Below are 13,185 nucleotides of genomic sequence, written 5' to 3'. Positions count from 1 at the left end.
CTCATAACCCCAGACCTAGTTGCCCATTATTAACATTTTACAACAATATGGTACATTTATCATAATGCATACCTTCACTCATCTCACACGCTGGTAAAGTAAGGCTCAAAATCCTCCAAGCCAGGCTTCAGCAATACTTGAACCGTGAACTTCCAGATGTTCAAGCTGGTTTTAGAAAAGGCAGAGGAACCAGAGATCAAATTGCCAACATTCGCTGGATCATTGAAAAATCAAGAGAGTTCCAGAAAAACATCTATTTCTGCTTTATTGACTATGCCAAAGCCTTTGACTGTGTGGATCACAATACACTGTGGAAAATTCTGAAAGAGATGGGAATACCAGACCACCTGACCTGCTTCTTGAGAAATCTGCATGCAGGTCAGGAAGCAACAGTTAGAACTGGACATGGAACAACAGACTGGTTCCAAATAGGAAAAGGAGTATGTCAAGGCTATATATTGCCACCCTGCTTATTTAACTTCTATGCAGAGTACATCATGAGAAACGCTGGGCTGGAAGAAGCACAGGCTGGAATCAAGATTGCCGGGAGAAATATCAATAACCTCAGATATGCAGATGACACCACCCTTGTGGCATAAAGTGAAGAGGAACTAAAAAGTCTCTTGATGAAAGTGAAAGAGGAGAGTGAAAAAGTTGGCTTAAAGCTCAGCATTCAGAAAACGAAGATCATGGTATCTGGTCCCATCACTTCATGGCAAAATCGATGGGGAAACAGTGGAAACAGTGTCAGACTGTTTTTCTGGGCTCAAAAATCACTGCGGATGGTGATTGCAGCCATGAAATTAAAAGATGCTTGCTCCTTGGAAGGAAAGTTATGACCAACCTGGATAGCATATTGAAAAGCAGAGACATTACTTTGCCAACAAAGGTCCGTCTAGTCAAGGCTATGGTTTTTCCAGTGGTCGTGTATGGATGTGAGAGTTGGACTGTGAAGAAAGCTGAGCGCCGAAGAATTGATGCTTTTGAACTGTGGTGTTGGAGAAGACTCTTGAGAGTCCCTTGGACTGCAAGGAGATCCAACCAGTCCATCCTGAAGGAGATCAGCCCTGGGATTTCTTTGGAAGGAATGATGCTAAAGCTGAAACTCCAGTACTTTGGCCACCTCATGCGAAGAGTTGACTCATTGGAAAAGACTCTGATGCTGGGAGGGGTTGGGGGCAGGAGGAGAAGGGGACGACAGAGGATGAGATGGCTGGATGGCATCACTGACTCGATGGACGTGAGTCTGGGTGAACTCCGGGAGTTGGTGATGGACAGGGAGGCCTGGCGTGCTGCGATTCATGGGGTCGCAAAGAATCGGACATGACTGAGCGACTGAACTGAACTGAACTGATAAATTAACTAAAGTCCATATTTATTCAGATTTCCTTAGTTTCCCTGTTTCTATCCCAGGATCCCATTCAGGATACCATGTTGCATTTAGTCATCGTGTGTTCGTAGGCTTCTCTTGGCTGTGAAAGTTTCTCAGACTTTCCTTGTTTTTGATGACCTCAATAGTTTTGAGGAGCATTGGTCAGGGATTTTACAGAATGTCTTTTGGGACTTGTCAGATGTTTTCCCTTCGACTAGACTGAGGTTATGTGTTTTGGAAGAAAGACCACATGCCATTTTCTTCATATCAAGGATACATGCTCTCAAGATGACATCACTTAGCTGAGGTAGTGTCTGCCAGCTTTCTCTACTGAGTTACTCTTTCCCCTGTCTACATTGTATGTACTCTGGAATGAAGTCACTATTTGATTTAAATGCATGTTTAAGGGATGGGGAGTTATGCTTCACCTCCTTGATGGCAGGTTTTCTATAGAAACTACCTGGACTTCTTTTTTTTTTTTTCGACTTCTTGTACATGGGAGATTTCCATTTTTTTCCCACTTATTTATATCAATATGAACTTATGGATATTTCATACTTTGGGTTATAATCCAATACCACTTTGTTGTTCTAATTGTTGTGGCTTTGGCCATTCAAAGCTTCTTCACTTGGCTTCTATGTCCCTTTGATATAACTTCATCTTTGATCATTGTTTTTGAGCACTTCCTTACTATCTCTCACTCCAGTGTTCTCCAGGCATTTGTTCATTTTCTGCCTCCATCCTAGAGTCAGCTACTTCAGGAGCTTCAGGATCAGTCCTTTCAATGAATATTCAGGACTGATTTCCCTTAGGATTGACTGGTTTGATCTTCTTGCAGTCCAAGGGACTCTAAAGTAGTCTTCTCCAACACCACAGTTCAAAAGCATCAGTTCTTTGGCATCAGCTTTCTTTATGATCCAACTCTCCCATCTGTACGTGACTACTGGAAAAACCATAGCTTTGACTAGATGGACCTTTGTCAGCAAAGTAATGTCTCTACTTTTTAATATGCTATATGTGATTTAGGTTTGTCATAGCTTTTCTTCCAAGGAGTGTCTTTTAATTTCATGTCTGTAGTCACCGTCTGCAGTGATTCTGGAGCCCAGGAAATCTGCCAGTTTCCATTTTTCCCCCATCTAATAGCCATGAAGTAATGGGACCAGATCCATGATCTTAGTTTTTTGAATGTTGAGTTTTAAGCCAGCTTTTTCCCTCTCCTCTTTCACCTTCCTCAAGAGGTTCTTTAGTTGCTCTTTGGTTTCTGTCATTAGAGTGGTGGTATCTACATATCTGAGGTTGTTGAATATTTCTCCCAGCAATCTTGATTCTAGCTTGTGATTCATCTAGCTTGGCATTATGCATGATGTACCCTGCATATAAGCCGGTGACAATATATAGCCTTGACATACTCCTTGCCCAATCTTGAACCAGTCCCTTGTTCCATGTCCAGTTCTGTTGCTTCTTGATTTGCATACAGGTTTCTCAGGAGTCAGGTAAGTTGTTCTGGTATTCCCATATTTTTAAGGATTTTCCACAATTTGTTGTGATCCACACAGTCAGAGGCTTTTGTATAGTCGGTGAAGCAGATGTTTTTCTGGAATTCTCTTGCTTTTTCTATGATCCAACAAATGTTGGCAGTTTGATCTCCGGTTCCTCTGCCTTTTCTAAATCCAGCTTGTACATCTGAAAGTTCTTGGTTCACTTAATGTTGAAGCCTAGCTTGAAGGATTTTGAGCATTTTGAGAATACTGAGTCTCCACGTTTTCCTTTTGCTGTTTTTTTCCCCCTTATAGTTGATTTCTAGTCTCATAGCATTGTGGGTCAGAAGAGATACTTGCTATGACTTCAGTTTTCTTAAATTTTGGGGGTTCCTTGGTAGCTCAGATGGTAAAGAATCTGCCTGCAATGTGGGAGACTGGGTTTGATCCCTGGGTTGGGAAGATCCCCAGGAGAAGGGATCAGCTACCCACTCCAGTAGTCTTACCAGGAGAATCCCATGGACAGAGGAGCCTGGTGGGCTACAGTCCATGGGGTTGCAGAGTTGGACATGATTTACCAGCAACCCTTGGTTTATTACTCTATCCTGGAGAATGTTCCATATGAACTTGAGTCTATATTTTGCTGCTTTTGGGTGGGATGTTTTTATATATGGAAGCAACCCAAGTACCCATCAGTAGATAAATGTATCAAGATATGGAATATAACAGTAGAAAATTACTCAGCCATAAGAAAACAATGAACTTTTTCCATTTGCAACAACATGGATGGACCTATATTCATTGGGCAAACAGTGTATATTGGATATCACTCCTTGTTGACTCATAGATCTAACCCTGGGTTTTCTGAAGGCTGTGTAATATTTCATGGTTAACAGCTAACTTGTTTATTGATGGGCATGCCAGTTATTTCCAATCTTTTGCTAACAATAGTGTAGCAGGATTGTGTCTGTGAACACGTGGGAGGATTTCACCAAAGTGAAGTGCTTGGTCAAAGGGTCTGGATGTTTAAGAATGTCATTGAGCATGTACGTGTTATGTTGCTCCAGTTGTGTCCAACTCTTTGTGACCCTGTGAACTGCAGCCCACCAGGTGTTCTATCCATGGGATTCTCCAGGCAAGAATACTGGAGTGGGTTGCCATGTCCTCCTCCAGATCTTCCCAACTCAGGGGTCAAACCTGCATTTCTTACATCTCCTGCATTGGCAGGCAGGTTCTTTACCACTAGTACCACCTGGGAAGCCCTTAAAAATGTCATAGATATTGTCAAACTGCCCTCTGGATGTTGGGCCAATTTATATTTTTGCCATCAGCATGAGCTGCTTCCTAACGGCAGCTGCAGAAGAGAGAACATCAAAGTTTGATCTTTGCTAATTGTATGTGAGAGACTTCCCTGGTGGCTCAGTGGGAAAGAATCCTCCTGCCATTGCAGATGTGGGTTGATCCCTAGGTTGGGAAAATCCTCTGGAGAAGGAAATGGCTACCCACTCCAGTATGCTTGCCTGGAAAATCCCATGGACAGAGGAGCCTGGCAGGCTGCAGTCCATGGAGGTCAGAGTCAGACATGACTTAGTGATTCAACAATTAACTCCAGAGAGGTATATTCTACCCCCAAAAGTTTACATTTTTATGTGATCAGCTTATCACTCATCTGGGATTTTGTATTATGCTTACAGTCTTTTCATTTCCATGTTTTCTCCTGTTTTTTTCTCCTCCTTCTTGGTACTTTTATATTAAAAAAAAAACCTCAGTCTTGCAGACAGGCACACTGAACCCCTACGTATGTAACATCCAAGCATTACTTAAACGAAACTGCTCTCCCTCCCTCTTGGAACCACTGACTGCTCACTTCCTGTTCCTGTGGTCTGTGAACTTATAACTGACCTGTTTACTTCCAGGCCACAAAGGTGAGAAGCTTGCACTGAGTGAATCCACCACCTGGCTGTTTAGCTTTCTGTGCACTGGACTTTATCATCAGGGAAGCTAGTGCACATGGCTTGGCATAGAGTCTGATATGGCTATGGACTTGCCTGGTGGTTCAGTGGTTAAGGCTGTGCTTCCAATGCAGGGGACATAGGTTTGATCCCTGGTTGGGAAACTAAGATCCTGCATGCTGGGCAGTGTGGCCAATAAAAAGACTGATGTGGTTTTTGTTTTGTGTATCTTAATATACACTGTACTTGATATTAGTTCTTGATGCCGGGGTTTATTCAGTTTCATTGATGCAGAGTGATTTCAACATATCTCAAGCATACTTCCTTATTTTCCTATTGTTGGTCATTTAGGTTGTTTCCAGTGCTTTTAGAAACATCTTAGTATGGCTCTTCCAGCACTTGTGAGGAATTCTCTAAGGTAAGGACCTGTGAGGTTATATGTTAACAGCATCTGTAAACTTACCAGATGACATCCAATTGCTCTGCAATAACGATGGCCCAGTCTCCCCGTCCTTGGTATTAGAAGACCCATTTTTTTTTTTGGTCAGTCGATGGGTGTGAAATGGTATCTGATTGTGAATTTATGTAAGTTCTTTTGTTTATATCACTTGGCCATTTTTCTTTAGCAGTGTAACTTAATTTTTCAAATCTTTTGATCCATTTGATTGAGTCTAAGGGAGACATGGTCTTTTTTTTCCCCCAGAATAAACACTGACAAAATGGATTGCCCACCTTTCACGTACTAAGCTAGATAATGCATTTAATGATTATAGCTTTATTGATGAGGTTTGCTACTCTTCCTTGCTATTCTTACATTTTCTAATCATTTTTATTAGAATCAGTCTAGTATCAAAATGCATGACTTGTGTACATTCATACATTCCTAAAAGTGAGGGGTTCTCATTGATCCCGGAGGACCACTGCTCCCTTTTGTTTGCCCCTGGGCATTTTCTCTTCTCTTGTCTGACTGGAGTGACTCTCCAGGACAGCACTAAGCTGTGGGCAATAGTAGAGGGTGAGTGTGATTCTGGAAGTCAATACTTCTGGGACATAGATGTTAAGTCAAATATTCCCCCATTTCCCCCAAAATCTTTTTTCCCCATGTATGTGGAGTTGATTTCAGTTATTTAAAAAATGAGTACACCTGAGTTACTTAGTTCTTTTCTGTGTCTAGTGGGAATGTACAAAATTTTAATTTTGATATGAGTAGTATTACAAGCATCTCTCCATCACTATAGTTCCCAAGCTGCTGACAGCTTTTTTTTTCTTATTTTTTTTTTTCCTGACAGCTTTTAAATCATGATAATTATCTCTGAAAACCCCACTGATGACACAAATACTTCTCCTCATACTTGAGGTAGTAGAACCAGGACAGGAATATTCTATAGCTCTCATGTCACACAAGCAGACCTTCTACCACTCTGCTCTCCTACTGGCAGAGAGTCAACAGGAACTTCCTGTCCCTTTTATCTACCCAAGGGCACAGGGTGCCAGGGCTGGAGGCCCTCAGTGCACATCACCCACCCGCACCTCCCACAGGTACAGTCAACAGCACACTGTGAACTTATCGTAGAATAGATTTATTTACCTGAAACCATGTCTGTGCAATGCTTGTTACCAGCACAGAAATAAACTGATCTCTATTTACAGTCTAAAGTCAAACATGCGTTGTGATAAACTGACGTTTAGCATTTTATTGATATAAATGCATCACAATATTCGTATTGCACCAACATCTGTCTACTGCTTCTGATTTCATTAAATAAATTACATTTAATACAGTGCAAAATAGCTGTTTGCACACTCAGGAAAATAACTGAAGTTATGAACTGGAAGTCTACATTTTTAACCACTCAACACCTGTAGTGTTTTCAATAAATTTATAAATAAGCAAACTGTACAGGGCCAATTAAAAAGTAGCATGTTTCAATGACACCATAGAGAAATCTGGCTACTTACAACTGAAAGCATGCATTACAATTGAATATTGTACATTTATTTAAGCTATGATACTTTGCACAGAGAAATACGGAGACTTGGCTGATGGCTTCTAAGTTCCTGGATAACGTTTCAGAACCTCATTCTTCTTGCAGCAAAGAAACCAGACTTCTCTGGAGAGGCTTTCTGATTCATTAAGTTAAATTGTACATTTGTTATTATTTTGATTCAAAAGCTAAAACCCCACTGGTAATACACGTTTCCTCCACGTAACACACAACAAGTTGGGGACTTTTTTCTAATTTTCTTTTTCCCCCAACATCAGTCATGCAGAGGGCTGGTAGATGTGTTGCTAAAAAACGCACATGCACGCAACTGAACACCCTTAAATTTCTGCAAAATGGTTTAGGAAGCGGTTACTCCAGTATTGCTGAAAAGGAAAGAGAGAGGAAATCAGCTTTATGAAATATGGGGAGGAAATGTTAGAATAACTAATTTAAGACTGGGATTAATAGTGACAGATGAAAAGGAATGTTCAGTTTGATCTTTTAAGATTTCTGACCAGCATTTCTGATTGACTCACAGGCCCCTCCTGTCATTTGGCTACCGAGTATCCCACCAGGCAGACACTTAATCGCTTCAGGTTTAACAGAAGTTGAGAAAGCCCTTGGTTAGCAGTGCAGGGGGTGAGGAAGGCCAAGCAGAGTGAGCAGTATGGTAATCAGCGCCAAGCCTCTAGCTCCCATCCCTTCCTTCCCTCGGGACCAGCCTCTGGGCTGCAGGCCCAGCCAGACCAGGCCTTGAAGGGGAACTGCTTATCACTGTTCCCTTTCAAGAAAAAAGGCTGCAGATTACCCTCAATTGTTAACTGCCGGGTGGTGGTTTTTCAGTGTGCTGTATGCACACTGCAAACACAGCAGGCCTGGCAGACACTGAGCTAAGGCTTGTGGTCTCAGATATTCCTGAGGTCTGCCCACCACATGGACATGCAGGGGTCTGGGCCCCAGTCTGAGGTAAATGGAAGCAGCCACTTGTGAGGGAAGGTAGCAGTTGCCCTGCTTGTGTCTGAGCTCATGCAGCTCTTCCTACCCGGTGTGCCACCTGCTCTATGGAGATGCAGAATGAGTTGCTGGCATGGCACCCCATTTAGGGAACATGTAAGAATGCCATTTCCTGGGCAAAGCAAAGAGGTCAGTCTGGGTATGGGGTGGCAAAAAAAACAGAACACTGAGGGGATGGGCCTTCAAGCCCACTTGCTGACAGGAAAGAACCTAGAGCAAGTTTCAGGCAAGAGCTGCCTATGAGCCCATGGGCAGGGAGGATGAGGCCGACACTGCCTTCCTTGCAGGTACCTGGTGAGGATGGCTGGACTCCTCCTGCTCCCCACAAGTTCAGGGGCCAGGGATGTGCCCTCAGCAGCACCAACTACTGAGGACGTGCCAGTGTGGACATGGTTTTTGGTGGCAAAGCCTGAAGCAGAGCAGCTAAGGGGCTCTGTAGCACCAGGTCTCCACCACTCCCAGCTGTCTGGGTTGAGGGAAGTGGGTGCCCAAACCACCTGTGGGCTGGACAGGCCTGAAGCTGAGAAACCACAGGGCAACAGCCACCCATACCATTAAACTTCTTTTGTAAAGGCCAATAAATCATCAAGGAACTGAGTCAGGAAAAGTTGACCATTGAATAGCACCCACCCAACAAGCTCAGACATCCTGGTTTGGTTTGCAGCCAAGACACACTCCTTGCATTTGATCTGCTCAACTTGTTTCTTTCTGCAATTCATAATGCTAAAGTTGGCAAAATGTACCTCCTATAGTCTCTGCCAAGCAAACCAGCTTCCCTTTCCTCTGAGGCCTCAGGGAGCCAGACCAGGACTCTGCGTTAAGAATCTGTCTCCATGTGCCCTTTCTACCCCGTACACGGAAACCTCTTAAACTTGGCAGCACCCTGTTCTGCTTGATACCTGTTAACCTTCCTCATACTCGCAGCATTTACATGTTATTCAGCTGGCCCTGTATCCGGGACTTCAGGTACCCACGAGAACACCAGGGGCTTCACACGGAGGGAGCTACCAGCATGAATATGTACTGCCTAGGCCCTTCACTTTGGCTAATGCTCTGCTGTGGTCCAGTAACTGCTTTAATGTACCCTGGAGAGAAAAGATAAGTCTTAGCTACAAAGGATATGACCCAGAAGGTAGAAAAAGATGGCCTACTTAAAAATGAACCAGGGAATTCACCAGTGACCCAGAGGTTAGGACTCTGTTCTCACTGCTGGAGCCCTAGTTCAATTTCAGGAACTAAAGATCCTGCAAGCTGTGTGGTGTGACCGGGTGGGGAGAACAAAATGATGGATGAGTTTACTGGTTCAGTTACTTGCTTTCACTTGCTTTTTGCTTTTTAATGATCCAGGTAGCAAGATTCTGGGACCAGTCCTTGCCGCTAACAAAGATCAAAGAAACTGACAAGTTTTCTTGTGAATCTGCATCTCAGCATTTGTGAAGGTACCTGTCAGTCTGACCAAAGCAGAACTACTCTGTCTTCCCCCAGGTCCTCCCTGACACCTGGCTGTGCCACTGTCCAAGGTAGTGGGTGGTGTCTAGAGCAGCCACTCCAGCCCACAGGTGCCGTGTATCGTGTACCCGTTCCTCTCAGGGTGCCTGACTCATCAGTGTCTTATACAGCCAACTCATTTAGTGGCAGTCACCTTTAGGCTAAAGCATCCAAAATCCAGGGAATACTCACGTTAGTTGATGGATGTTGGAAGGCATTGGAGGAAAACACCACAGTTAGGACTGTTAATGACTTATACACTGTTGGTAAGACTGATCTCGAACATGCGCAAACATTTATCATAGTAACAATGGTGGTGGTTAGTGCCACATTCAAATAAAAATAGTTCTATACAATATGTTCATTTGGTCATGTGCTATTTACAAATTTTACAAAACACACACACACACACACACACACACACCCCCTTATGTCCTCTACACCAGGCTAAAATAGGCCAGCAGAAACTTGCATAAAAATGTATATCACAAATGACAATTAGCCCCTATACACCAAAAATAAAATTCCTACAATGACCTACGCAGCAGAACAGGATCCTTCTTCCCCTCGAGCACAGTAAATAATTCTGAGCTAAGAACCTAAGAGAACTAAGCCACTTAATAGTTAAAAACAAGACGGTTATTTTTCTCTGTCCATTTAAAATGTTTTATTTTTCTTTTTAAACTAGATTGTGAAGTGCCACTGAAATAGGCAATGTTGGCAAAACAATGTCTGTTACAATAAAATACATTAGACATTTAAATAAATAACCTTAAAAACTATGTGAGGGAACATGAACCCAGTCGATTGAATCTGAAACAATGTTTTCTGCACAAGCGAGAACAAGCATACCTCTTGTTAAGACTGATGTAAACAGAACCATCAAAACCCTACAGGAGAAGCAGCGAGCAGGGTGGGGGTGGAGGTGAACACAGGGCTGAGGGGTGGAGGGGGTGGCAAACCAAAAAATACTGACTGAGGTAGCAGTACTCTGCTCAGTGCAGAAAAATTGGCTTATGAATAAAAATTAGACTGTGATCTCAGATTAAATCCAGATGATCATGCAAAAGACAATACATGCTATTTAGTTTTAGAAAAAAACCACACACATTCATTTCCTAAAATCTGCTGCCAATTAATTTGCTGACAATGTCTGCTGGCTCAACTAATTTTTTTACAAGGATGAGTATTAAACAGAACACTGTACATGCTTTTTTTTCATCTACAAAAAAATATTTGCATAAAATAGTGTTAGTTCTCTGTACATGTCAATGGACACTTTAATTATGTGTATAAAAAAGGAAACTCTTGCCCCACTGAAGTCAGAAAAAGCAAAACAAAATCTAGAATATGAAACTTCCTTCACCAGCCAATATGTTCATGTGAAAATTCAGCAGAAATAGACAGTTGCTTTAAACAATAAAAAAATTAATTGATTAAGTTAAACATCTTCTTTATGCAAAACTGTCAGTCAAGACCAGAACATATCACTAAAGTTAGTGTCTGTGCTATAGACCCAGATCACCAGGGGCATTATGAGCAGCACAAAGGGCCAGGAGATCCCATCGGTGCATGCCGAAAACGAGCAGGGTTTGGTGGCAGGCTGCACACACTCTTTACCAGGTTCTAGGTAGTTGCGGGCCACAAACTTGAGGGTCTCATCCATTAGAATCACAGGCAAGGAGATTTTCAGCACCATCAGCCATTGGGTCAAATTCAGCGGTGTGATCTGGAAAATAAGCTGAAACACAAAGAAACCTCATCAAGCTCCCCAACTTGCTGGACAGGCAGACAGGCCCCAGCCCGGGCTCCCCACACTGCTTACTGGCAAGGGTTCCACGTAAAGGATTAGGAAATGGAGCGACATCGACAGGCAGATGGAGCCCACGAGCCATATGTTCGCCCAAGGGGGCATCCTCAGCAAGGACTGGTTTTCAGACAAGCTGTGGAACAAGGAGAGGCAGGTGAAATGTGCCCACCAAAGGGCAAAGGCATGTGCCCTCACTGACAGTCTGTTTGGAATCACACTTCAGTAAGGTGACGGCTGCCTTGGCATTGCCCACTGACCTAATTGTATTAAGTTTCTACGGTGGCCAAGTTAAGGAATAACATTCAGATGTAGGACAGATTTCAACTTAAATCTAGGCTTCGGCAGAGTGATCTTATTTCAGTGGGTTCAAAGCTGCTCTCAATTGCCCTTGACACTTAGGCTATTTTGAAATTTCCATTTTTGTCACTGGCATAATTAAATGATACCGTTTGTCTTGATGCTAAAGGGCAACAGCTCCTTCCCTGTGGGCACTGAACTCCCTATTTTTGGCCTCTGCTGTCTCTTAAGGAACATGTGGCTAAGCACTCCCACTGCTTCCTGGAGGCGATGATGACTTAAGCTCTTAAAACCAGTGCTGCTTGTTCTTCCTTTTGGGGAGGGCAGAGCTTTCCTATGACTCTCAATCAACCATGACACACACACAATCCCCCAGCACGTTAAGAAGAGTCACGGACCTGTTGAGGGCGTTGCACATCTCTATAGTTACTAGAACAGAGAGCGCCATTGTCATTGGATATGGGGATTCAAAGACCGCACAATCCACGCCTTCAAAGTCCGGGTTGTCCTCTTTACACTGTAGGAAATGACTCTGCAACAAAAGCCCGACACCAAGTTCCCAATCAGGCAAAGACATTTCCAAGGTCTACACACATATTCCATACTAAGCCCAGAACACAGCCCCACACAGGATCTCACCCCATTTCCCAGACAAGCCCTGGTCTTTCAGAACAATCTTAGATGCAACTGCTTATTGTTCAGTTCTCAAGAGTATTTGACAGACATCCAAACCACAGAAAGCTCAAGGACACCCTTGTATGTGAAGGCTTACAATGCATCTGCATTTAAGGTACAGAAAGAAAGGTGGCTACGTACCAGCTGGTAGAAGGACACTCTTGGACCACCCTCGGCAGCAATGAACCACCACGCGGCAGCACCCACTGTAGCAGCGCCAACGTAACCTGGGAACAAATATCATGACACTAATACACATGGGGTTTACAGCTTGCAGCATCTCTGCAGGTACTTCACGGGCCAACCCCCGGGACGGAGATCAGAGACGTGGGGTCACTGAGCCTGTGCCGCCACCAGCACCTGCTAACTCGCATCAGCTAAAGCAGTTAGAGGGTCTCCACAATGAGGGGATGTCTGTGGTGCAGAAGAACCAGGCAGCTTCTCCTTTGAGAATCTGTGAGGAAAGAACCTGCTAGAACTACTAGAATTGGGAGGACCTTTACACCAGTCATGCCCTAACCAGCAGCCAGTACGTTAAGGCTCGGGTACCTGTCCTCCATGTGATGCCATGCTGTGCTAGAGCACCAGATCACCCCTCCATGACTGCTTGGCAAACTTAGGTTTCCAGTGACACTCGAGTGTCTCTGCTCCCTCCGAGTCCTGGCAGAACCCCACATGGAAAGGCACTAGAGCAGTTAGTGCAGAACACTAAGCACACGACAGCGCTCCAAGCCACTTCTGGGACTGTCCCCCCAATTACTTTTGAATTCAAATTACAAAGAAGCAACAAAGGGTAGTAGAGAACACGGGGACTTGGAATAAGAGACTGTCCCAGTGCAGTAGTAGCCACTCAAGGTCCAAGTGTGCACACCCTCTAGCCCAGCAATCGCAACAAACAGTGGGCAGGTGGTGTACCAACATAGAACTACCCAACAAAGAGGGAGAAAAATGCAAAGACAAGGCTCAGCACACAGCTGCTTACAGCACAGCATCACTTGCGAAAGTAAATACGTAAGACAGATCTGTTTGCTGGGAAGCCACGTGAGGGACTGCTGCTGGGGCACTGGCTGGCTGAGAGTCCTCCTGTTTTATGCTCTGAGTGTTAAGTCACGTC

General features: G+C 43.8%; 2 protein-coding genes across 3 annotated transcripts in view; one reads left to right on the top strand and one right to left on the bottom strand.

Moving 5' to 3' along the window:
• Positions 1–5,199, top strand: part of ANAPC7 (anaphase promoting complex subunit 7) — a 42,187-nt gene extending 36,988 nt beyond the window's left edge. Inside the window, exon 11 of the mRNA XM_055550872.1 lies at positions 5,154–5,199. Within this exon, the coding sequence (XP_055406847.1) occupies positions 5,154–5,184 (31 nt within the window). The 3' untranslated portion in view covers positions 5,185–5,199. The remainder of the gene's footprint in view (positions 1–5,153) is intronic.
• Positions 5,200–6,366: 1,167 nt separating this feature from the next.
• Positions 6,367–13,185, bottom strand: part of ATP2A2 (ATPase sarcoplasmic/endoplasmic reticulum Ca2+ transporting 2) — a 57,943-nt gene continuing 51,124 nt past the window's right edge. The window contains exons 17-21 of one of the 2 annotated variants that reach the window (XM_055550868.1): positions 12,213–12,298; positions 11,795–11,928; positions 11,115–11,232; positions 10,910–11,030; positions 6,367–7,170 (exon numbers count right to left, since the gene is read on the bottom strand). In XM_055550868.1, coding sequence (XP_055406843.1) covers positions 7,157–7,170; positions 10,910–11,030; positions 11,115–11,232; positions 11,795–11,928; positions 12,213–12,298 — 473 coding nt within the window. In that variant the 3' untranslated portion in view covers positions 6,367–7,156. Of the gene's footprint in view, positions 7,171–9,941; positions 11,031–11,114; positions 11,233–11,794; positions 11,929–12,212; positions 12,299–13,185 lie in introns of those variants that run through there. The other variant, XM_055550867.1, reaches the window with a different exon arrangement.

This window comes from Bubalus kerabau, chromosome 16 (genome assembly GCF_029407905.1).
Source record: "Bubalus kerabau isolate K-KA32 ecotype Philippines breed swamp buffalo chromosome 16, PCC_UOA_SB_1v2, whole genome shotgun sequence".
In the NCBI taxonomy this organism is placed as follows: domain Eukaryota; kingdom Metazoa; phylum Chordata; class Mammalia; order Artiodactyla; family Bovidae; genus Bubalus; species Bubalus kerabau.
Note: the sequence above shows the minus strand (reverse complement) of the source record. Positions and strands in the feature narration are given on the sequence as shown.